This window comes from Cygnus atratus, chromosome 4, assembly GCF_013377495.2.
Source record: "Cygnus atratus isolate AKBS03 ecotype Queensland, Australia chromosome 4, CAtr_DNAZoo_HiC_assembly, whole genome shotgun sequence".
NCBI classification, from domain to species: domain Eukaryota; kingdom Metazoa; phylum Chordata; class Aves; order Anseriformes; family Anatidae; genus Cygnus; species Cygnus atratus.
In genome coordinates this window covers 26446766-26472564 of record NC_066365.1, presented here as the reverse complement: position 1 = coordinate 26472564, position 25799 = coordinate 26446766, and the positions used below count along the sequence as shown (strand labels likewise).

At 41.5% G+C, this 25799-nt stretch overlaps 1 protein-coding gene and 1 pseudogene across 2 annotated transcripts; one reads left to right on the top strand and one right to left on the bottom strand.

Annotated features, from left to right (window-relative positions):
* Window positions 1–254: 254 nt before the first annotated feature.
* On the bottom strand, window positions 255–5888 carry LOC118249772 (histone PARylation factor 1). Of its 2 annotated transcripts, none has more exons than XM_035550098.2 (8): window positions 5769–5888; window positions 4699–4861; window positions 3910–4096; window positions 3299–3397; window positions 2373–2523; window positions 1571–1658; window positions 822–994; window positions 255–454 (listed from the first exon to the last, which is right to left on the bottom strand). In XM_035550098.2, the coding sequence occupies exons 1-8, from the start codon at window positions 5835–5837 to the stop codon at window positions 323–325; spliced, it is 1062 nt and encodes a 353-aa protein (XP_035405991.1). In that variant the 5' UTR covers window positions 5838–5888; the 3' UTR covers window positions 255–322. The 2 variants fall into 2 exon arrangements, with proteins under 2 accessions (XP_035405991.1, XP_050566337.1); XM_050710380.1 differs by having other exon boundaries at window positions 4699–4858; window positions 5769–5872.
* A 6666-nt stretch (window positions 5889–12554) lies between these two features.
* Window positions 12555–25422, top strand: LOC118251821 (tubulin alpha-1C chain-like; annotated as a pseudogene).
* Window positions 25423–25799: the final 377 nt, after the last annotated feature.

Below are 25799 nucleotides of genomic sequence, written 5' to 3'. Positions count from 1 at the left end.
TGCTCTGGCCCAGCTTGGTGCAGGCGGCGGGCAGCATCCGAGCCGCCAGGAGCGACAATGACGAGGTGGAAACAGGGCGGCCCGAAGGCAGCGGCGGGCTCGCACCGCGCGGCTCCGTCCTTGTGGGGCGACGTCCCCGCCCCCGCCCCCGCCGCGACCCTACACGCGGGGTCCCCACCCCCCCGTACCGCAGCGGCGTCAGGTGGGAGGCGCCCGCGGCCGGCCCGGCGCACGCGCAGTGTGTGAGCGAGGCGTTGGGTGTGCAAGCAAGCTTTACTCGGCCCGACAGAGCGCCGCGCCGCGCCCCGCCCCGCCCCGCCCGTCACGGCGCCAGCTGGTCCAGGCGCTCGTCCCGCCGCTGCGCCAGGTGCGCCTCGATGATCCGTGCGAAGAGGCCCCTCCGCAGCAGGCCGTAGGCCAGCGGCAGCAGCTGCGCCACCGTCTTGTGGAAGTACTGCGCGACAGGGAGACAACGGCCTTCGTCAGCGCCGCGCCGCGGGCACCCCCACCGCCAGCGCCCGCCCCGCGCCTGCCGCCCCCCGAGGGACTGGCCCTGGGCACGCCCCTCACTACCGCACACAGCGGCCCCGCGCCTCTGCTGCAGGGGAGGCAGCTTGAGGCGTGCTGAGCCTGGGGCTAGGCGCCCGGGCACAACACGGGCATCTACGCTGGCCCCCGCAGCACCAAGAGCTTGGCTCCGGTCAGAACGGGAACGCGGCTCTCCAGGGCTACAGCCAGGCAGACCGGCCAGGACAGCAAACAGTGCTGTTGTAATTGCATATAAGCCTAACTTTGTGAAGTGCGGTTGCTGTAGTACTTACATGCGACCCATAGCAGAACAGGTCCATACCCAGCTCGTATCCCATCCCGTAGTCACACTCGTCATTAGCAAACTGAACAAAGGTGAGCATTTCTTGGAGGGGGGCAAACGCTTTCAGTCTCTCATCGTCAGTAGGAGCCTCAACAATGGCCTTACATATTTTTTTAAGATTAGCTGCGAAAATAAAAGCAGAAATACTTCAATGTTTAAATTGAGAAATATATTGCATGGAAGTAGCTTCTGCCAAAAGTATACCTGCAGGTCACATTTTGGTACGAGCTGCTGGATAAAAAGCTCCCCCCTTTTCCTTTGCAGCTCATTCTTACCCCATGCCCATCCATCCCAGTTTCCCAAAGAGATGGGCATTCATGTGTTGAACCTTCATCAAGGAACTGATTCTGGTTACTACAACACCGGAAGAGAAGGGGGAACAAGAAATAAACCCACAAATCCCTGAATGTACATCAGTTCTTTGAATCTACTTCCTGCATGGCTGTGCAGTAGTATAAACTACTACTATAGGAATTATTATTTTGTAATTAGTATGTTTCTTTGATTCTCATCTGGTTTACTTAAATAAAACAAACTTAGTTGCTCAAGTGTGACAGTTAAAACATCTGCCCTTTACTCCCAGCTGCTCGTATTCTTCAGGTAGAAAACATGAATGCAGTTTGCTTTTGCAAAACAGGTATGTGACTGGAGACTGTCTACTTAAACAGAGCAGAAGAATATAGTGAACAAGATCTTTACCATTTGTTTCGGGAAGTTCTCTGTATCCAACATCATTTTTGTCTACAGGAACAACCAGGCCAGCTCCGTGAAATGTTTTGGTCACCACCTAAACAAAGAGCCAGGAAATCAAACGTAGTACCGTAAGTCAATACCGTGACATAAAACCACTCACGTCACTAAACAACATCAGCACCTGGCTACTGGTGGCCAACCCAAATACAGTGTCTAGGCTCAAGGACGCCAACTTAAAGTATACAGCAATTATTTTTAAGCACTGAAGTTTCAAATAACCAGAAACTCCAGCGAAGTTCTGAAATCTAGGACTGCTTGTAGTCACTTGTATATTTTGTGCATTTTACTACATTTGCTCCGTCCCTGCTGCCGTAATTACTTCTAATAGGTATGGAAAAAATAATCTATTAACACAAATCATCCTTAATGTTACTCTTATAGACCCAACCCAACCATTCACATGGACCTTCACTATGAGGCAGTCTTCTCCATGCTCCCCATTTGTTTCAGACTATTTCTGCTTTTTTTTTTTTCTTTATTTTAATGCCTTACTTGGCAAGCTATGGTTTAGAAGAGTAAAGTGTTTTGATTTAATCCCATTATTTGGAACACACTTGTACTGATCTTCCCTCTCCTGAAGTTTTATAGAAAGAGATCTGGATATTCCTAAATGAGGCTTCTTTACTGAATAGAAGGATTCCAAAAAAAAAAAAAAGGAAGAAAAAAGAAGAAAAAAAAAGAAAAACCAGGTAAGTAAATAACAGTTTAACAGAACTTAGTGCTCTCCAGCGGATCAGGAAAGTCATACTTTCTTATCTCTCTGTTTCATCTTCATGGTTTTTTGTTCCAGAGAATAACCCAATTCTTTTGCTGTTCTTGTTAGTTTTTCATCTATCTCTTTCAAAACAGCACTCTTCTTTTTATCAGTCACTTCCTTAAGTTTTTTTGACAAAAATAATCTGTAAACAGAAGAAACATGTCTTAAAAGAGCTAAACAGAAAACAAACAAATGAATAGCCTTCTAATCACTAAACCTCCAAATCTTATAATGAAGATTAGCAGTCAAGGGTTTATTTATACACAGACTTAGGAATGCAAGCCTCTCAACAACAAGCACCACAAAAAGCAAAGTTTGGCACAGAGAGTACTCTGGCCTTTTCTATCTGTGTTTGCATTACAATACGGTTTGCACTATCTGCAGGTGCTGAAGATTCTCACGAACTCAGTCGCTGTTCATCCGTCTATCTGAAGAATTTAGTTTACTGCTTCAGTGACTTACACGCTCTTTGTCATCCAAGTCACGCACATAAATACATATTGATGAGTTTCATTGTGGGACTTTCAAAACAAATGTCATCGTTTAACTCTGCACTTCACACAGGTTGTTTGCGGAACCTTTTCTTCCGTCTGCTCTCACTTACTGACATGCATCTGTCCTTAGAGAGCTTTCCATTTTTAACTGACAGGCCATGAAACAGGAGTATTCACACCTCTGTTGTTTACGTTCATGATGCAGGACCACATAAAGCTTCATGAGTCGTACGGAATTATATATTCATATAAATGCTACCCTGCCCCAGCTCAGAAATGGGGCTTCTTGTAGTTACTCTTTATATATAATGTATTTTTACATATGCATGAAAGATGTAGCTGCATTATCTCCTCTCACATCTCCTGGTTAACTGTTTCTTTTCTATACTACTTTTTACAAATAAAAGTAAATATGAACCTTACTTGACTGCAGCAAATACATTGTCACCAACTGGAGTAATCAGACAGTTCTTCTTAGCTTCATTTGCACCAACCCACACTGGAAGCTCATCTGGCACATCCCTATTTTTGAAAAAGTACATACAAATATTCAAGCTGTGTCCATCTCTCCTATTTCAAAGTGAAATTAATTTGCCTCCTCGCCATGCTGACATCTCCTTTAGAGACCTTACAAAAGCAACATTAGGTCTAAAACTGTAGAGCCTTAAAGTATGCTTTTGAAAGGAGCTCATATCGATAATCACACAGAGAATGCATACTCACCTTATTTCATAATGCTTGACTTTTTCTTTGAAGTATTATGGCTAGAGATTAAACTAACCAGAAGGTGCTCTGGAGGGATGTAGGGGCGAGTTTAATAAACATTTAAATCTAGTCTGCAACTCCAACGTCTCTGATCTTATTTTATTAAAGATACCAACCCAAGTGTTAATATTCTGATACAGAAAAGACATTTATTTGACGTTTATTTTAATTTTTACATTTCATTCTCAAATCCTGTGTCATGGAAAACATGGAGGAGAAAAAGTAACATGCAACTGTATCATAACAAGAGCATATATTAAATTAAATACCTGAAATATCCCATATGATACTGTGTTTTGCTATCCCCGACAAGTATAGTCTGGAATTCCGGGGGATCATAGAAGAATCTCCAATGAAGATTGAAGTTCACATCTGTTAATTTTGCTTTTTTGTGTTTTCCAGCAAGAATGTCATATGGTCCAACCAGTGTAAGTCCAACACTTGACACAAGTGCATCTGAAAAGCAGAGCACGAACTGTTTTAATTTCTGGCTGGTGCACAGCTAAATCAATACACTCCTGTGTCACTCACATATCAAAAATGTCCATAAATCCAAACAGTCACACATACTGTTTACCAGACAAGTAAAGTTGAGATGTTCTTTTGTTTAATTAGCTTTCATTCAAGAGTTAGGTTATTGAGAATTAGGTTATTACACTTTTCATTGGAAAATAAAGTGGCATTTCTAGAGCACCTTGAGACCTCATATTCTGTTATATAATAAATTTTAGGGAGTTGAAGTCTCAGTTGATACGAGGAAACTTTAATTCAATACTTAATATTTTAAATGTACCTACAAGAAAGGCAGATTTAGGTAACATTTAATCCTTTACATGCCACGGTTTAATTATATTTCAGAAAGCTTGAAGTAGACTGACATCTTTGTGATTATCTCCCGTATTCTTGTTTATACTCATGTAAATATCTTGACATCTGAGCTGCAAACTGAAGCAGCATGAGAATGCATCTGACAGCCTCCAGTTTGCCTACCTTCCGACTGTTTTTTTTGAGAATGAAAGTTAGAAAAGGCAAAAAATAAGTAAAATCCAAAAACCTACCACTTGGTTTCTCAGGATCTAGTTCTTCACAAAATTTCCAAAATTGGTAGAAGTCTTCAGGTAGCCTAAGCTGGTAGCACGTTTCTGCTTCTTGACGAAGAACATCAGGTATATCTGCCTGATTTGACCTTCTCTTCTTGGCATCCCCATTTTTTTCACACTGCTGATAGGGAAAGAAAAGTTAATCTCATTGCTTCCTGTCAGTTCCACTTAAGAACTTTACAAAGCCTCTGTATTAATGGAAAAGCAACAACCAAGACCATAAAGCCGTGCCTGTTATTTAAAACAGCGTATATACAGATTAGAACATCTACTTTGCACAGAGTCCCTTAGGAGTGTTATAACAAGTGTTAGAACTTGTTTTCCCCAACAAGTTCTTAATATGTACAAAATAGCAAAGCACTACTTTGATATCAGTGGGTCAATGTGCCCCTAAAGAAGCACCTTTATGAGCTCATTAAGTAAAGGACTAAGTAATCTTAATCTAAATTTGGCATTATGTTAAAATGGCAGTTTCTAACCACGCAGCAGCCTGCATCTAAGGAACTCCCGTTATACAAACACTTTGAAGAAGGGACACAATTTTGTCATGCTTGGTTAAAGGACATAAATCCTCCAAGTCTTTACTACCTGTGCCACTCTGCTATTCCCAGTCTGAGCTGGTGCAGTTTACTGCCTAACATTTTAGATGCAGCCAAAAGTTTAAGTTGCTGTAAAAAAAAAAATAGAATAAAATAAAAGATGTAAGGCGAACCAAAACGGGTGTGGAAATGCTCCATCCATGCACACACACCGCTACAGCAGTAAGCCTAGGTGTGCTTTTCCCCTGTGATGCTCTAAAAATTGGTAGGGAACTAAACGCTAACGAACAAGTTATAAATAAAAAGGCCAGGTTTATTCCTCTGCTGAGGACGGCACACCAGGGCTCCCCGCCCGCCCCGACGCGGGCCTAGGGGCTCCCAGCGGCGGCCCGCAGCGCCCCCCCCTCAGCCCGGGGGCCGCCCGCCAAACGCCACCCAACGGCCGCCAACCGCCGCCAACGGCCGCGCCGCGCGCCCGCTAACCGCCACCTGCTCGCCCCCCGCCTCCGCCGCCGCCGCCGCTCCCGCGCGCGGCCGCCGCTTGCCGCCGCCTGTCATGCTCCCGCCGGCCGCATCGCCGCGCAGCGCGCCCCGCCCCTTCCGAGGTCGCGCGCCGCGGCCCCGCGCGTGCGCACGCCCCGCCCGCCGGGGAGGGGGCGCCCGCCGTTTAAACGGCCGGGAGGGGGCTGAGGTGGAGGGGAGGGGGGCTTTGAGGTGGATCACGCGGGTTGGCGGTGGTGGGCTGCTGAAGGGCTTTGCGCGGAAAGGCAGGGCTGGGAGACCTGTGGCACGCCTCAGAAGTCCTGTGAGGAGCGGCTGAGGGAACTGGGGTTGTTTAGTCTGAGGAAGAGGAGGCTCAGCGGCGACCTCATTGGTCTCTGCAACTGCCTGAAAGGAAGGTGTGGGGAGCTGGGGGTCGGCGTCTTCTCACGGATAACTAGTGATAGGACCAGAGGCCTCAAGTTGTGCCAGGGGAGGTTGCAGTGTAATTTGGCCCTATATAACATTGACAGTTCAGCATTGGTTTTAGTGATACAACTGACACAAAAGCCTGATAATTTTAAGTCTGGCTACAACACTCACTATTAAAAGTTGCAAAGTATGTTACAGGAAACTTGATCCTGACTGAGGATGTTTCCTACCTGTAAAAAATAGGTAGGTACTTCACAGAAAACATGGGTTGATACCATAGAGGTACAGGACAGTCAGGGACAAAGTCTCCTCCTTCAGCTGGGGAAACTGTTGTTTAAATCAACATATGTACTGAATTATTTTCAAAAATCCTGCACACACACGGAAGGAATATTAAATTCCAAATTGGAACTTCATTTAAGGGATGGATTATGTTTCATAACCTGAGGTTAAGCAGAATCAAGATGCAAAAGCTCGCTAACAAACCACAAACCTAATTTTCTTGTGGGAAGCGTGAGGAGTACTGCCCTGAGGTTTCTCTGGGATGTGTCTTCTAATATTAGTCTCACTGTCGCTCCATAATTTCCAGCATACCAGACCTTAACTGTAGTGTAAGCGTGATGAGAAGGCACCTGAAGGAATGGCGTTTTCCTCAGTAGCCTGGTGGAGGTGACTTTGGGTTCTTAATTCTTAGGAGAATAAAGGCTGCCCCCCACCCCCACCCCCCCAAAAAAAAAAAAAAGGGTATCCATTATATACTGTAGCTTAGCTTACTGAAATTCATACCTCATGCAACAAATTGGTTCAGTGACACCTGAGGCACTGATATTTCCCATTTCAGCATTAAATCTAATGATGAGTACTAAGTTCTGCCACCCTTTACTATTTCAGGATTGGCTTTTTTCCCGTTGCAAGGTGAGGTTAATTAAGGAATTAGCTGTGAGTAATTAGTTATTGAAAAAGGCAAAGAATTTTGAAGAACCGAGACAAAGTATCTTAATATAGGATCGGCCAGGTTGATGACCTTGTGTACAGTATAGCTCCTTTAGGAGGTAGCCTTAAGGAAAGTTAATTAATCCCTTAATTAACCTCACCTCCAAACCCGTAGTTTGCAGAGACTTTTCAAGCCCTCCTCTTCCCGGTTTTTATTGAAATAAACACTTCAAGTAATCACTGTCAGTTCCACAAGTAGAATTTTACTAAGCTGAATGCAAGAGCTACATGAGAAGGATAGTTCGAACATGCCTCATGCCCTAGCCTATAGTCTCAAGTGTGTATTCCTGCCACATTAGTCTTCTGCTATGTAACAAGTGAATGAAATCATCGTGAAGGCTTTTATATACTGAGTCAAGAAGAACATAGAACCTTTTCACAGGTGGAAAGCTCTGAAAACTTTGTCAGTTTGACATTTTGTCATTTTGACATTTGCCTCTTACAACATTTGGAATTCCAGCATTGAGAGAGAAGTAGTAGAGGTGTGAAGTGACCTTACGATGGACCCATTGTAGATATGCCAAAATCTCACAAAGCAGAACTATGCTGGAAAAATGCAAGTTAACTAGAGAAATACTTCAGCATTGGCATAGTGTTAATAGTGACAGGCCTCAAAAGCCCAAGCTGTAAGGCCATTACCACTTCACTGAAGATACAACTCCTGTGAGCTATAAAGCTCAGTTTTTAAAGATCAGTTTTTCTTTTTTTTTTTTTTTTTTTTCTCCACAGAAGCTATAAAAGCTTGAAAGCAAGCATCTCTCCTCTAGAGTAGTCTCCGGTTTGGTGATACCCCAGGAAAGAAGGAGGCACAGAATCCAGGAGGAAAGATAGTAAATCATCTCATGCTTCCAGGCAGGTGCCCCAACCACTAGGTTATTGGGTAAGAGCAATAGTGGTTGACCATATTTAAAGTAAAATGAGCACTCATTTTGCATATATATACATATATATGCATGTATATGTATTTATGAACGTATAGATGTGTAGTGTAACTCATTGTCCTTTCATATAAATCTTACAAACAATTTTGGAATGAGTATCCTGTGAGAAATAAGAGATGAAGTGCCTACTTGCCTGATCCTATCCCATCAGGCTTAAGCTACGAGGCAGTTAGCTTGGTTCAGTTAAGACCATGGTGTGGTACATTCAGAAAGCTAACTTTGCATGACTGGATAGATAAAAGGGGCATTTTTGAGGTTAGATGTATCTAGACCCAGGTGGCAGCTAAGAAGTGGTTTTCAGGACAGCAGTTCTGAACTTAAGTACACGCTTTAGGTTTGATAAACTATCAGTTACTCTTCAGTTAAGTCTTTATGCTCATCAGCTCCTCTCTGAATTTTAGAAATAAGAGATTGTGAGATTCCACACAGTTTTACCATGCAGGCCCCCTCTGAAAACACAACAAAACAAAAAACAACACTGCAAGATACAAAATGATTATTCAGTGCACTATTGTATTTTTTCTCTCTGTAAATAAGCAGTAGCTCCATCTGTGCATATCTACCTCCAAACAATTTGTTCTCACCTCTGAAGTCATAGACTTGAAAAGCATTTCTATAATGTGGTATTGCTACCTGTGTTGACATCCCTTCTGTTAACAACCTCTAAAGCTGTGACATGGAAGAATTTTTACAGAGGATGAGCAACTAAAGCAGAATATACAATAAAGTATTTTAGAGCTCCCTGCTTCAAACCTGTAAACAGTCTCCTGTGCCTATGCTATCAGACTTCTGAATCAGCATTATCAGAGATTATCTCAGAGATCAATCTGCAAAGTAGCTTTATCAAGCTCTAAGGCCATCTGCATGATTAGTCCTAATATGCAAAGAGCCTAGCCTTTTTTCTTTATTTTTAAAGCATTCATAAATATGCAGTAACAGCTTCTGTGAGAGAGTACAAAACTGCACTCTGTTGTCTTGATAAAAAAAAACTTTTCAGACCTACTTACTTAAAAGGTGTGGTAGATATTTCCTGTGTATACATTTAATTTACCCTTTGAGGTCACCAAGACCTTCATATGTCTTATAAAGATTTTTCCTGTATGTTCCCAAGGTCATTGCTTAATATCCAAAGCTACCAAAACATGCCCCATTCTGTGACAAAATCTTTTTTCATTTCAGTGTTTCATAGCTATTAATTATTGTGAAGAAAGCCTTCGAGAGTTAAAAGGCTGAGCGAAAGCTTTTATCAGCGACTAGATTCTAGAAAGAAGGAAAGATCAGCAGAGTTGTTGAAATCTGGTTTATGCTTCTTCCCTGCCATTCACTGACTCATTTATGCTCAAAGCTTTCTTTAAGAGTTAATTTCTTTCCTCCCACCCCTTGCAAGGTTCAGATTTGCCCTCCTGTGAAAGAAATATCAGAAATAAAGCTATTCTGTTCAGAGACTGTGCTCAGGTGTTCCAGAGACTTAAGGGCAGAGTTCTGTGCAAGACACAAAGTCTGCTCTGCTCTACCAGGTTAGATGGGGTGTGATGCATGTAGTTCACCATCTGTTTCTCCATACTCTTAAGTTTATACAATTTAGGGGGAACCATTCAAGCCACGCTTAGTTACTGGTTTTAGATAATTTCAGGAGTACCTAAGCAGTAAGGAATAGGTGTGTGCAGTCTCCTCATCATTCACTGCAAGGTACTGATGACTAGACTGTGCAATATTGTGGTTTAGCCCGGCTGTTATCAGCGCTCTTCTCATTCTAATCCAAAACATAGCACCCTGCCAGCTACTAGGAGGAAAATTAACTCTGTCCTAACTGAAACCAGGACAAATATAAATACATAGACATTTAATTTCTGTTCAACAACTACTAGCTTTTGCAGAACATGATACTGCATTTCTCTTGCCACAAGAGGGAGCCATTTAAATTCTTGTTATTAAAAAAACAGAATTTTGAAGAGCCAAGACAAAGTATCTTAATACACGATCGGCCGGGCAGATGTGCTTGTGTACCATTCAGTATAGCTCCTTTAGGAGACAGCCTGCTTCTTAACTCCAGCTAATTTAAGTTTTCTGTAAGCAGTCCCAGCATACATACCAAGTATGTTGGATTTTTATGTCAGCTGTTTTGTATGGTTGTATAGAATGCAGCATCGCACAAAGAGTGACATTATGCTATTTGTAAATAGTTTTTAATATTGCAGTTTAAGTGAAGATCTGGTTCTTAAGGAGTTGCTTTACAAAATTACCAGCCTCCTCCTCAGGTTAAGCCTTAAATAATCCTTAGATCACACAGAGATTCTGGTCATAGGGTTATTAGCTTCCGTAGGGCAGCTCCATGTTTTCAGGTTCAAAGGAGGACATGTCCTCCTTTCCATCAAAATAAGGATGAGCAGGAACTGTGGACACATTCAGTGTAAAAGATGAGAGATTTGCCTCCAGGAAGGTTGTGAGCGAGCAGTGCCGCAGCAGACTGCAAAGACACTCGGTGCCTCTGCTGAGTCACCATCTTAGTGCTGCCTGTGCTGACAGGTTGTCCTGGATCCCCGCCAGCTCCCCTTGCAGTTCCGTGAGGTAGGCTATATATACATGATGAATGAAAGAAGAAAACGCAGTGGGAGGATGAAAAAAAAAAATCGTGTCACTGGAGAAAAACTCATCAGGATATTGCAGGCCATCTATTTCCTGAGAAATCCTGGAAGCTTCATGTTGCTTTGTACAGTGAATGTTTAAACTAGAATATGGATGAAGATATACGGTAGTTTGCTGTGAAGGGCTTGAAGTCACATATGCGTTTTACTGTAGTGATTAATATTATTTTGGCATCAGTTCAGAGAGCCTTTCAATAACGACTCTTGGCAGAAATGTAAACTCACAGCCTGGTACTGTTGTAATCCAGCATTTTGAACCACTGTTTATTTAGATCTGGTAGCTAGCAGTAGACTCTGATTTTCAGTTGGCAGTAGTATTTTACTGCAAGCCAAAGCCTGCCTTTCTGCTCTATATTGAATATAGGAAAACTGTTCTTATTGCATAAATTAGTGCTCAGAACTACTGACCCCTACAACCACCCTATTCTACATTTAATTTCATTTTTAGTCCTGCAATTGTACCAAACTACAGTTTAAGTAGGACCATTTGCCTTACGTAGCAGTTAAGATCTATAGATAACAAACAGACCATTATAATTTACCTAGTTTACTAGGAAGCACAGCTAAGTACTTTCAAAGCACTGGTCAGGCTCAGTTCAGCTGAATGTATTATCCTGGGAAGTTAAGAGTCTTCCCATAAGAATCTACTCGTGTAAGGAGCTGCTAATGTAAACACCTATCCAACAAGGTATTTCCTATTTCCCAACAAGAAGTAGAATTGTTGAGTTAGTAAACCTAACCCAATTTTATTTCTAGTAGGACACTGTTTTCTGAGCCAGGCAATATCAGTACAAGATTAATTTTCCAGTTAGGTCTTTTGTCATTTGTGTGTTGTGGTTCTCTTCATCTGTAACTTTTCGGCTTAAACCCTTCCCTGCATGTTTACAAAATGCAGCGTACGCATAAGGAAGATAAAATGTGTAAAACCAAGTGGGTGCCACACTAAAATCTTTGGTCTGAGACATAAAAAATAAAATGAGTCTAATAACAAGTTTCTTAATCAACAGATTCTTAGGAGATACCCCCTTGTGAGGCTTTACGTTTTTAATAGGAAGAAGGATCACCAAAACAAACCCTGCATACATTGCCATACCTTTAGTAACTTCTAGGACTGTCATGTCTTTTGTATTTGTGTTTACACACACTATTCCTCATCTCGAGTTTTACAACCCTGATTTAGTGGGACAGTTTCCTAATGTGCAGTGTAATTCAATTCATTCTCTGCTGTCACTAGATGCCAGGGTGTTAATCAATACAAATAATGAAATGATGTGTATTAACTAAGTTTTGACTGATTATATTATCATCATCTAGTACATATGCCTTGGCTCCCTCCCCTAAGAAATAATGGGGTGAGGAAGTGGAAACCAGTGGCTTGGAGTCATTCCAGCTTAGGCTAGTGAGTCAGGAGGCAAGCACCTCAGTATAATTCCCTCTCTCCTTTTAATTCAGGAGCTAAATTGGCGGAATTGATCATATTTCTGTCTGGTCATTAGAGACGGAAAATTGCTAGCCGTAACTGGCTGGCAAGACTCCCTAAGGAGCTGGGTAAAACCATGTTTGTATTTTAACACCCCAAGAGGCAGTAGTTTACATTTTCAGATAAATGACCCTCAAACAAGTTTTGTAGCCATTACTGCTGTGGGGGTCACAGAATCCTAAGAGTATCCCAAGTTAGAAAGGACCCACAAGCATCATAGAGTCCACCTCCTGTTGGAGATAATCCCTTGTGTTCTCAGTGAGATGGGTGTGGTGTTGGTAAGGAGCCTAAGTGGTACAGCGCCATGAGGGAGTGTGTTTCTGTCAACAGCAGCCAGGCTGGCATCCAAATGGGCAATCCCAAACATGAATACAGGCTGCGTGGTGAGGAGGTTGTGAGCAGTGGAGAGGATATTGGTGGATGAAAAACTGAATATGAGCTGGCAATGTGCACTTAGAGCCCAGAAATCCAATTGTATCTTGAGCTGTATCAACAGAAGCGTAGCTTGCAGGTCGAGGGAGGTGATTCTCCCCCTCTATTCCCTCTCGTGAGACCCCACCTGGACAGGGTTCAGCCCTGGGGCTCCCAGCATAAGAAAGACATGGATCTGTTAGAGTGGATCCAGAAGAGGGACGTGAAGATGATCAGAGGGCTGGAGCACCTCTCCTGTGAAGAACAGCTGAGAGAGCTGGGTTTGTTTAGCCTAGAGAAGAGAAAGCTCTGGGGTGACCTTATAGTAGCCTTCCAGTACTTAAAGGGGGCCTGCATGAAAGCTGGAGAGGGACTCTGCCAGGCTGTATAGTGATAGAACAAGGTACAATGGTTTTAAACCAAGATAGGGTAGATTTAGATTAGATATTTAGAAGAAATTCTTCACTATGTATATGCTGATACGCTGGCACAGGCTGCCCAGAGAAGCTGTAGATGCCCCATCCCTGGAGGTGCTCAAGGCCAGGCTGGATGGGGCTTTGGGCAACCTGGTCTGGTGGGAGGTGTCCCTGCCCATGGCAGGGGGTTGGGACTGGGTGGGCTGTAAGGTCCTTTCCAGCCCAAACCATTCTGTGATTCTGAGAATTCCTACTGGGAACAGTATCTCCTAGACCATGGGATCCAGCTAGATGGCATCATTTCCTCCAAGGCATCCTCAGGGCAAACAGATTCTTCCTTTGGGACCTTCTTCAGTGAGACAGACTCAGGGAAACGTGTGCCCAGAGCAATACTTGTTGGCCTGGAGCCCACCACCATTGATGAAGCCTGGACTGGGACATACTGCACACTCCTCTACCTGGAGCAGCCCATCAGTGGCAAGAAAGATGCTGCCAACAGCTATGTTCAGGGCTACTACACCACCGGGAAGGAGATAGTGACTCAGTTGTTGATAGGGCTTGTAAAATGGCTGACCAGTGCAGTAGGCTCCAAGAGTTTCCTGGTCTTCCACAGCTTTGGGGGAGGCATGGGCTTGGGGTTCACTTCCTGCCTCATGGAGTGGCTCTCTGTGGAGAACGGCAAGAAATCTAAGCTGGAGTTCTCTGTATACCCAGCCCTACAGGTCTCCACAGCAGTGATGGAGCCCTACAACTCCGTCCTCACCACCCACACCACCCTGGAACACTGACTGCCCCTTCATGGTGGACAACAAGGCCATCTATGACATCTGCAATGACAACCTGGACATTGAGCATCCCACCTACACCGACCTCAGCAGGCTGATTAAGCAGATTGTCTCATACGTCACTGCTTCCTTGAGATTTGAGGTGCCTTGAATGTTGACCTGAGTTTCAGCCTAGCCTGGTGCTTTTCCCACAGATACACTTCCCACTCACAACCTATGCACTCATCATCTCGTCAGAAAAAGTGTACCACGAGTGACTAAATCCTGAGCTTCAGTGTATGGTTTGGGGTGAGCAATCCAATTATATTTAGTTGCTTCTGTAAGAAATATTCCTTCTTGCACTTTTCTGTGCATCCTGGCAACCAGAAAAGATTAAAAGGAACAAAAGCTGGTTTTATATAAATCTTAAAGACAACATGTAATTACTAACATGTAATTTTGACTTTGGACTCATGTTCATATTTAAGGCTCTTCCCGTAGACCTGCTTGGGTGTTTCTGCCCCATACAGCTTCTACTGCATCAGTACAATAGACTGTTGCTGCTTTTAACATCCCCTGGCTAGTAGTGCAGAACCTGCTGTATTCTTACTGTGACATTCCCAGCTAACAGCTTCAGCGTCCAGAGCTGTGTAGCATCAGCACAGTCCGTCCCCAAACAAGTTAGCTTTCCATCTGTAAGCCTGACTAATTAATTCAAGTGCAGCACGGTGCTGACACAGCTCTGCTGTTTCCAGTTCTGGAACTAGTCAGGTTTGATGCTTGCCTGGGATTGCTACAGTGCACCCTTCCACAACACAGGTAGCACTGACAACACATCCAACTCTGTTTTATGTGATGCCACTTCCTGTTCATCTGTCTTGGTACTATAAGCTACCATAAACAAGTGCCAAGGCAGGGCAATACATCCAAAGCCCAACCCATATTTATAGCACACCGAAAGACAATGGCACTGGCACTGCCTACTGGCAAGCTTACACCCAGGAGCATGAAACAACCCTGTTTTCATCACGATGGTGGCAGGAGAAGGTGGAGTCTGGCTTTTCCCCTTGATGCAGACCTACTGAAGTCGTGGGCTTGCCACCCCTTTCACATCAGGGCTGAATCAGCCCTTAGCACAGTAACCTGGTTCCTACAGGCTCCACTGGGAAGCTGTGGCACCAGATGAAGAGAACAACCCTAAATGAAAGTTCTTACAGTGGCAGGATGGAAAACAAACAAACAAACAAACAAAAACCAAACCAACAGACAAAGTACTACCAAAATCTAAAGCTTTATTTAAAAAGCTGTATAAATTCTTATTACAGGCCAGAGTGAAGGTGATGTAATTTGTTCTCTATGTAGATGTTCCCTTATCAGAGTATTGGCCTTGGCCAGTGGGTGACAGTATTTCTGCTGTGCCTGCTCCCTGTCTGTTTAACCTCTTCATTTCTGGTTCCAGTTTTCAGAAGATGTAACTAGAAAAAGTAGTTTTGAGATTTTGCATTGTTTAGCTGGCTGGTGCTCAAGAAGTTTGTAGTGATGCCAAAAGCCCCCACAGTATAACTCACCATGGCTTCTATTTTTTTTTTTTCCCTGCATAATTGCCATACTTATTCCTTAATCATTCTAGTTTGTGGCCAGGCAAGGAAGGGGTGTCCTCTGGGGCAGGGGGCTATATATAGAGAGCATAATTTGTGCCTTAAAATAGGTTCAAACTAGCGACTTTAAAAGTTCATGGCAAAATGTGAACTCCAGAATGCATGCATAAGTGTCTCGTGGGCATAGGAGAGAAAGTTATTAAAGGGTTTGAGCAACTGAGGGAGTTAAGTAGAGAGACTTTAGTACACATACACAAGAAATGCTTACAAAGGTATTATTGCCACATCCAGAAATATTTAGCCATGGGGTTATTCCAGGGCTGATGCTCACATCCATGTAATATCATAAGACATCTCAGAAAGATTGAGCAGTGATAGTTAATTCTAGTATATTTTGAAATGTCATGTTCTGTACTTTATTGTATACAAATGTCATGTTATGATCAGTAGTTATTTTATTTGTCTAAGAAAAATGTATGCAGCTATACTTTTAGGAGGTTGTAGCAAGTTCTGTTGTGTAGAGACTCCTGTGACTTTCAGCTGACCAGCTAGCATTAAGCCATCAAATGAAATAGACCACAGACTTTTGTCAAACACTGTGTTTATGTATAATTGTGGAATAAATTGTGGAGTAACATCTCAGAAACCCCATGGGAGAGCATCTGCTGTATATATCTTGTTAAACAAAAGGTCAAGGGTAATTTTTTCTTCAGAAGAGGACTGGTCCAATGGGGTCAGTTTCCTACCAAAAAGTTACTTTTTTACAATTTGCTGTGTAGTCCTCTTAATTGTATATGGACTTTTTAATAAGACAACAATATTTTCTGGTATGGGCCAAATTCTGATAAAGTATCCTTTGGGCTGATTACCAAGAATACAAAGGAAAGTGAGAGGTCTGAGAAGACTGCAGTGTATTATTTCCTAAGTAAAAAACAATGAGGACATAAAGATTTAGATTTGCATTTCAGATGGGAGTTGGAGGTGCAGCAAAGTACACTCTTGTGACTGTCATCTTACTCATTACAGCTTCCAGAAGTTTCCCATGGTCCAGTTCCCACCCTTGCCCTGAGAGCATCCTGACGGCTAAGAACTTAGTGGTAGCTGGTACAGCCCATCGGTGCTGTCTGAAGAGTGATTCTTGAACAGCAAGAAAATTCAGGATACATGGAGCGAGTGTTCGGTGAGAAGCTTGCCATTTACATGAAGTTTCTTCTTAGTATGTCTCAGAATAGAGTCACATAGAGTCATCGGGGGCTCCTGTGCAAAGTAGGCTCCACGCTTAGTTATGTGATAGCTGAGCATTCACTGGAGGAATAAGAAAATTGATAAAATTTGATCTATACATTATTACAAGCCATCGTTTAACTTTGCAGTTATCTTGTTTCATATTCACCATTAATACATTAGCTTTGCTTTGTGATGTAACTAAAACCTTTCTCCTCCTCTCCACCTGACCCCAAATGTACATCTTCGCAACATTTCAGTCAACAATCTACGTAGAATAGTTTTTGAATTGGCATAATTCTTGAAAAAAAAATCAAGAATGAGTAAACTGAGCCAGCCAAAACATGGTTTGGAGCAGGAAGGAGCTTTGTTGCTAAGGTGTGTGTACATACTTGAAAATCATTATAAAGGACAACAACAAATAGTTGATGTCTTTAGCCTGCAGTTGACTACACGCTCATCATATTAGCAACTATATGTATAGTATGATTGTGATACTCAAGTGGATTTTGTGGTATGAGACAAGGACTGAAAATGTCCACAAAACAGCAAGATTTGTCTGGAGAGAAATTAGGAATTGTAAACATCATAGAAATTACTAATATTTTTTATTCTTTAAAATAAATCATGGTGATTTAATCATGTGGCTGCTAATGGTAATAGGAAGCAAACAGTTAAGTTTCTGTAAACCAGAACAGACATTAACCTCTTAAAGCTTCATCTTTTCTGAAGCGAATGAAATAATGTATGATCTGGCAGCATTTCTGACTAATAATAGTGAAGTACTTATCAGTGATTCTTAAGTCAGTCTTTTATCACAATATTAATTAGTGTAGCCATTTTATTCTTCATTCATTAAATAAGCAATCTGTATCTAATTGGAAACTCCTTGTGTTTCTCAGAAATCCTTTCTGCCTATATGACATTGCCTCTCATGGGATGCAGCACAGCTGTTGAATGATCCACTCGCTTTTTGAACAAAACAGGTAAATGACATGATGTCTGGGACTTTTTAGAGTCAGTGCATGTAATCTTATTTCCATATGATTTATTTACTCCCTGTATCCTATTCAGGCCTGACAGTACCTTTGGATTTCACTGACCTGCTCCACAAGTGAAAAGTAGATTACACTTTGCATGTGTCTTAATTCAATGGAGAATACAACATGTGGCCAAAGAAACTGGGAGTCCCTTGTGGGTGTTGTGTCAGAGTAGATAGGATAAGTTGGAAAGTGAAAGTTCGTTGTAATTAGCTTTGAACTGAAATGTGTCCTGTCACTTTAAATGAGCTACTTGAGTTGGGGTCTGTCATGTGCAAAGAAAGTTGTCATGGAAACCTTGATGGCATAATTACTATCCAGCAGAGCAATAAGGCCCTGGAGAGTGTGTAATCAAGTGGCCGTTTATTCTGGACGACTTGGGCTTCTGTGTAGTAAAGGCATATGGAATTGGTCGATGAAAGAAAGCTGCTCTAGTAGGATCCTGTAATGTTATATAAACATTTGTGTGTGTGTATCAAAGGTAATTACTGCGTGGTACTCTGATTTATTCACTGGTAAAAATATTGTAAAGCTGCTTAGAGGTGCCCAAGTGCGGAAGCTTAAGAATGTTATGTTTTGGAAGGTAGTTTTCCTTCAACTTCTCCTCCCTTCCATCTTGTCTACGCTTTTCCTGTAATTGTCATGATCTTGTTCTTTCCAGTTAACTTGGGTATCTCTGTATTACCCTGCATTACACAGTGTACACATCAGCAAAGTGCCAGTTACACCACTTGGGATAAATATCATCCTGTACAAAAAGAATGTGCAATTAGTCTTGTTTAATTCGAGTATTTCAGAAAGGGCTAAAATAACCACGCAATTATAGTTGGAAATATTTAAAAAGTACTTCAAGTATTTTTGTAAAATAGATGACTGGAAAGCTGATAGGGTCCTCTGAGTCATACTATTCTGGTTATCCAGGAATCCAGAATTCAAGCTGCACAAGTGTCCTTGATGTAGTTTTTGGAGCAGTCTGTTAAATTCATCACGTTTTAATGTAGTTACTACAAGAGAAAGAAGATGAGGACTGACAAGCAACGGCAAGATCGTTTGCTAACTTGATGGTAGGTCTTTAAACCTCTCCATGGTCATGGGTTGCCCTTTAGAGCTATGTGATCTATATAAGGTAACCATTTAGAACTGTCCATCTATTCATACTGGTGCTTTTGCACAGCTGTGATTAGCACCACGTTAGATACAGTTGTGTCTTAGATTGCAGGCATCACTTGTAGAATGGTTAAAAATAAAATTGCAATTCAAACTGGTGCCTTCTTAGTTTCAAAACTATCATGAAAGCCATCTGTTCACACAGTACCGCTGTACATCAGGGCTGGATGCAGGCAGGATGTGAATAAGGGTGCCATTGAACAGCACAATGTATCCTCTGTCGTACGACATGGAGAGCGCATCAATCTGTGCAGAGCAAATGGGCTTGAGCAGGATCTGTAGCTCCTTTATGTGGCCCCTAGTAGATCTATTCTTAACATAGTGTTTTGGAAGCAAAAATACTAAAAATATAAGTGTATAGAGGCTTTCAAAAGGACGGACTCCCTTTCTTTTTGATTCTGCAAAGCTAATGCTCATTATACTATTTTAGTTAAATACTTGCATGCATGAGGCACGTCAGTGGATCTAGTCAAGTGGTTGGTGCTCTGTGAGGCTCCCTACATATAATTCCCTTAAGCAGAGATTAACGTAGTGAAAAAATGATACGTAAACAGAAAATACAGGAGCAGAAGATCAGTTTTGCTCAGGTACCGTGAAAGAGTGAGGAAAGGATCTGTGCTAACTTCCTTAAATTTTTTTCTGCAGAAGGAATCTGATCCATGAAACAACCTGTGTGAAGGTTGGGTGTAAAGTAGTGCTACCACCACAGATTTGGCCAAGTTGTCTTTCTTTTGAAAACAGGGGCTGTGTATGGATGTGTTTGTCTCTCTGAATGGTGCAGATTTTCTGAATGTCTAAAGTATATGTAAGATCCCAGTGTAATTACAGAATCAAACGGAAATTTAATGCTTGCCTTCACCTACAGATGGATTGAATTCCTGCTGCTTGGCCCTTAGCTCGAGATCCATTTACTGTAAATTTTGTGCAATACTTCTTCAAACACATATTCCATGGAGGACTTTGTGAGGTGATACCTTATTACTCTCATCACACCCTTAAAAATAGCAGTTCAGTACACATTTAGTCCTGAATATTAGAGTGTAGAGTGTTAGAATGGATGGTTGTATCGGGTTGAAAACCTGTTTAAAGTCTGCTATGTTAACTGAATGAGGTAAAAGTAGGTATGTATACTATATAATAAATTGTGGTAATGTCTGGGCAGTGAGGTAAATGTCTCCCAAGACAGATATAGCTAGTGAATGTTTTTAACTGGAATATAATTCACTAATGTGAGCAGGACAGCAGTTTGCAATAATATAATGACTGAAAGATTATCATGGAATCCAATACTGCTATTCATGCTACAAATTCTGTGCTTCTTTGCATATCTAAGGGAGACTGTCCCTTTGGAATGTTCTTCAATGTGTATCCACTTTTGTATTTTTCATCTTCAAAAAATTGTTAAAGGAATTATTAGGTGTACCCTTACTGTTTGTTTTTCAAAAAGGCACCAGGTATGGAGATGACCTGAAACAATTTCATCTGTTTGCAAACTGAACAATTTTTTTTTCTATGAGTTGTGACAGACTGAAGAAAACATGTAATTTAACTATACATCTGAAATATTTCAGTTGTGGCACTTCTGGGTAAGCCAAATCAGGACAGTTTGGATGCTAAGAAAGAACTGCATGACATGTTTTTCACATTGGTGAGTCCTAGACTGTAGTCTGTCAGCTTATGGCAAGAAGTCAGTTGCTGACTTAGAAATTGGGATTTTATTTTACTTCCATTATCTTTACAGTGTTTTCAACAAAAAAGTATGATTGGCAGGGTATGTGGTATATTCTCAGAGGTGATCATCCATTTGTCCAGAAGATTCATGTACCTGTGTTTTTATGTGCTGGTATTTGTGTAGGGGGAATCCTTTTTATTTACTTTTGTCTAGCAAAACTTGCTCAGATTTGTAAAAATTCATGTGGGTCTCTGGTGGCACATCATTGCTAAGTAGTGTTTAGATAAATCCATATTTTATTCTGGTTAATCAATACTTTTAAACTCCCTGTCATAGGTTCTGGTGAACAGTATTCTAGAAAGAGATGTCCTGTTGGCTCATGGAGTTAGATACAGCAATAGCAAAAGCCTGCAGGAGTATTCTGCAGGAATTTATGCGGGAGGAACATGTCTCAGGGAGTAAAACAGTTTGCTTCATGTTTGTTAAAGTCTCTATCAATAGAGAAAATAACTAGGGAAAGCTGTGACTTTGTTCAGTTTTGAAATATGAAGTTCTGTCATATTTTAAAGATATTTCATCTCATATGGGCTAGCTTTTACTAAATCACATTCATACTACTAGCTCATCTGTGAATTATAATGTTCAGATGAAAGATTATGCCATTATCAATATCCAGAAAAAAAAAATGCTATTTTTTTTCTTTCTTAAGGATGGCCCCCTGAATTAGATGTTGTCACTGGGATTTGCTAACTGTGTAGCTATAGACTTTGAAATTTTGCTATCAAGCACAAATATGCTGAGATACAGTCAAGGTCTAGGTCATTGATGAATATTCATGAATTACTGACCTAAATACTTCCTCAAAGGTAGAATAATGGAAGGAAATAGATGCTTTATTGCAGCCTGTGCTATTCTGTGCTAGTTCTTACCTCTTCCAAATTGTAGAAATAAACGTTGCCTCCAGTCCCAATGAAAATCATCTTGCCTATCTTTTACACTTTACCTACATCAAATCTTCTTTTGATGGAGAGCTCATTTGCAGTTGATGGACAGTTGCAACACACCTTATGCACGCCAGCTGAGAAATGAATGTCATGCAAGGTTAAAAGTGTGATGAGAATATGTCCTATTACAATAACAGTGGGTAAAATTGCACTTTTTGGATTAACTTCTTATGATCTAGAGCTTTGCACCTTCCTCTTCTCCTTTCAGGCCCTTTTGTACGTGATCACCTTTACAGTGCCAAGTTCTATATGATAGTCTATGTCCCCTTCCATCTGCAAACCAGATTCTGTGGCCATTAGCATATGAAATAAATTACTTGATTAGTTTGAGTGCCTTTGACTCCTTGATCTGAATGACCTTCACCCATGTATATCTGTTCACCTGAAAGCAGCCTATGAAATTGTGTCCTTTTGGATGTGTCGGTAACATACTGTTGCCTCTCTATTACCATTCCCCTCTGATACACTGGATAACAGCACAACACAGATCCTTGGGAGTCTTAACCAGAGCCCCAGGTTTCAGTGTCTTCACTTCTACTGATCAGTTGCTCTTCTTAGATTCTCTTAATATTATTATCTGCAACAAAACCACCGGTTCTGGATACTTGGTACACTTTGGGAAGTGATACTTTTCAGTCTTTTGTGTTTTTCATCTTTTTACTCTGACAAAAAATGTTGGCATTCCTTTTATATTGTAATACCAAGACAGTTATGAGAAAATGCTCGGGATTCACTTCCATGGTACATAAACAAAATTTGTAATATTAAAATTTAATCCCATTTCTATTACTTCAGTCCTCAGGGTCATACAGAACTCTGTGGATGATATTCCAATCCTCATACAGACTGGTGTTGCTTCCCAGTTTTTAACATCAGCAACATTAATCAGTACATGTGTTTTTTGTGTCCATGTCATCAATGAAAATATTAAGGCAAGATGCATCCTAAAATGCATCCCTGAAGAACTCCTTTAAGACTTGTCCCCTGTCTGAGCAGTTCCCCTGTCAGTGCAATCACTGTGTTCCATTTAGCCTGTTTCTTACCAATCTCACATTTCTTGTGTTTGTTTCCTTCATCACGTCTAACTAATACTCCATGCAGAGCAAGGCAGTGTCTGGAAGTAATGGAGGCAGCTAATAGGTACTTTTCTCTCAACACTCTTTATCGGAGTAAACATTTGTGTACAGGGAATGACGAGGGCACTTGTTGTTGTGTTACTTGAACATCAGGTTTTTAGCAGTGCCGGTCACATTTCTGTGCAGCTGCCTTCATCACTATCAGATTGTTGTAGCATCTATCCTTGTTTTTTTCCACACTGTTGTTTAGGAAAATCATCATGGCTCTGAATTACTGAAAATACATTATTTTGTCCCTTGGAATCTCTCCTCTTTCTCAACATAGATATGGGCTCATCTAGAGCCTTAAAAGTACTTGGTTTTAATAGGGGTATAGTGTAATAAATGATTTAGTGTTATATCATTTCGCATACCTATGCTGTGCTGCCTTATCTCTCTGATACTCAAGCTCAGTCTGTCCACGCATGAACACTTACCATTTTTCCTCCACATAATACGGGACAGTCTATGAGAGAGTCTGGCAACAGTGGTTGGTTTGATTTCACAAGGATGTTAACAATTAGATAATAACATTGTTTTGTGGTTTTCTCCTCTTTTAACAGGATGTCTCTTCTAGTATGAGGTAGTACTCTGACATCATGGTAGGCTGCAATCCAGTGGTGTTTCTGTTCTTACCATGTGCATCAGTCTTTCGCGTGACTTTGAGTTACTCTGTTCCCATTTCGTGTGGTTCAGTTTTTTCTTAATCAGATGGGGCTTCCTAAGTCTGATCACCTTGTCTTTCCTTCAAAAGATAAATGATTTACATTTAACACATACTGTATGATGTATATATGATCTTTTCCATCTCATCTATATCTAACAGCAATTCTCTTCTTTTCAAATGGTGATTGAGGGAAGATCCCATGAACTAATACAAACCTACAAATGCTCCTGATAGCAGTATGAGCTGGCACTATTCAGTAGCTCACTTGGATTCTTAAGAAAAAGATTAATGGAGAAGCCTGTGGTTGTGGGAAACTTTATTGATAAGCTCTTGGAGCCAGACAGACCACCAGCATGGGTCCTAAAGGAACCTTTTCCCCCACAGCAGAACACCCCTTATGCTAAAATGGAGGCACTCCGGTTTCCATTCATATTCAGTATTTCTCTCTGTCTTGTGCAATCAATTCAACTATCTTATTCAAGAACTTTCTTTTACTGTCCAATTATGCAATGACAAAGGCACCCTCATCTTATATGAGGTCTTTAAGGGCTACTTATAATACAAATAACCTTTGCCAGAACCAAGAATTGAACTCAAAATTAACAGGAAAAAGGCAGGAGCTGAAATTAGTCTAGAAACAGAGTTCATGTTTTTAACAGGGACTGTAATTAGCCAGCAGAGAGGCTTCTGGTAGGAGTAGCTGATCCATGGTCATTAAAATGTCAAAGACTTACTGTGTTTTGTTTGTTTCCTTGTATTTAATATGAGCCATATGGCAACGAACAATACTTCATTTTGAGTATCCAAGAAGGGGAATTCTTACTAACAAAGGCTTTATAGTAGCATGTGTGAAAGAGGGCTTTCATTATAGTTGTAGGGTTAATTTATATGGGGTAATGTTTGGTCTTTGTTAGTCTGTCTAATATTTTAACAATATTTTAATGAAACCTTGAGCCAGATGTCAATGTAGTTGACCTAGCTGCTTTTCTTTTTTTTGATTGATTTTCAGTAAAATATTGAGGAGCAAAAAAAATGAAAATCTAACAAAGGGGAATGACAATGGTCCTCATTGATTTCAATGGGGTCACAGTGTTATGGAGCATTTGTAGGTTCAGCAACTGAAGGAGTGAAAGATAAATAGATTTAAGTTTACCTTAAAATTTGCATGTAGCAAAGGCAGTTACTATTACATCTACAATTCTATCATGTACAGTGGGTTATAATATTTTGTAATAGATAGGCAAAAAAAACCCACAATTTTTGTAAAACAGGAATTGCCTTTCTGCTTTCTTCCTAGCTAATAGAACTTGATAGTCAAAAGCTGGTCCCAAATCCGTCATTGCTAAATCAAGGCAAAATTGGTACTGGTCACGATGTTTCTTGTTCCCTACTGTGGTCATAACTATTCTTAGCCCTTTGACTAGAAATGCCCAGAGAACATTAATCCATGCTCATTACGTGCAAATTTTAACTGTCTTGAATCCTTGAATTGATTGCAGCTGGTGAAGGAACACAGACCTGACCTGTCAGGGCACTTAGGCCTTAAAAGCCCTGAGCAGCCTCACCTGTGGCCTTTGCCTCTACCCCTGTCTGTGGCTCCGGGAGCCTGATTTCAGTTTGTCCTGCAGCCTTCAGTCCCTGCCTGAGCTATGTTGGAGGGCCGCAGCTCTCCAGCTCAGCCACAGCCCTGCCCATCCATGGGCCCTCTTGATCTAGACCCTAACCTGAAGACTGATCTCCTGGCCCGGCCTCAGCCTCGTGCCTTATCACGAAGAACTTGCCTGAGGATCTGGACTCTTGGTTGGAACTGGCCACCAACTAACTCTAGGTCTGCTCTGCCCTGTCCTTCTCATTTGTGTACAGTGGGGATGGGCTTCAGGTGGCAAGGCCCCTGCCTCTGGGCAGAGTATGTGATATGCCTTCCTATCCCTAGGGAGCAGCCAGCCCTTGCTGTACCCTGATCTGACTCTTTCAGTAGATGGTAATAAAAACTTAGATTCTGCTCCTGTTCCAGTTGACAAACGGATGTTGGGATCGTGGGTTCAGTCAGTCCCTATAATAGTAAAAAGAAATCTGAGGCAGTGTCAGCCGTAGTTGGATTCTGGTCACTAGAAGGGGTTCTATTTAATGGTGTCATGCACGTGAGTCTGTGGTTAAGGAGTTGTTACAGAGCTGTATTTGGTCTTGTGCATTAGTCTATTGAACTTGTTTGGGACTGTGTTTAGCAGATACACGGGTGTGTTGTGGTTTAGCCCGGCTGGCAGCCAAACACCACACAGCCGTTCGCTCACCCTCCCCCCTCCCTCTCTGGGATGGGGGAGAGAAAGGGGAAAGTGAAGGCTGTGAGTTGAGATAAAGACAGTTTATTAAGAGAGGAAAATAATAATAACAATAATAATAATAATAATGATAATAGTATTAATAGTAATAATGTGTATGAAACAAGTGATGCACAATGCAATTGCTCACCA

Bases quoted from the DNA above. Each gene is read 5' to 3' on its own strand.
- LOC118249772 (XM_035550098.2), bottom strand. From the start codon at position 5,837: ATGACAGGCGGCGGCAAGCGGCGGCCGCGCGCGGGAGCGGCGGCGGCG. The intron at 4,097-4,698 runs GTAGGTTTTTGG...TCTGCTTTTCAG, and splicing joins AGATCCTGAGAAACCAAGTG to ATGCACTTGTGTCAAGTGTT. The intron at 1,659-2,372 runs GTATGACTTTCC...CTCTTTGTTTAG, and splicing joins TGAAACAGAGAGATAAGAAA to GTGGTGACCAAAACATTTCA.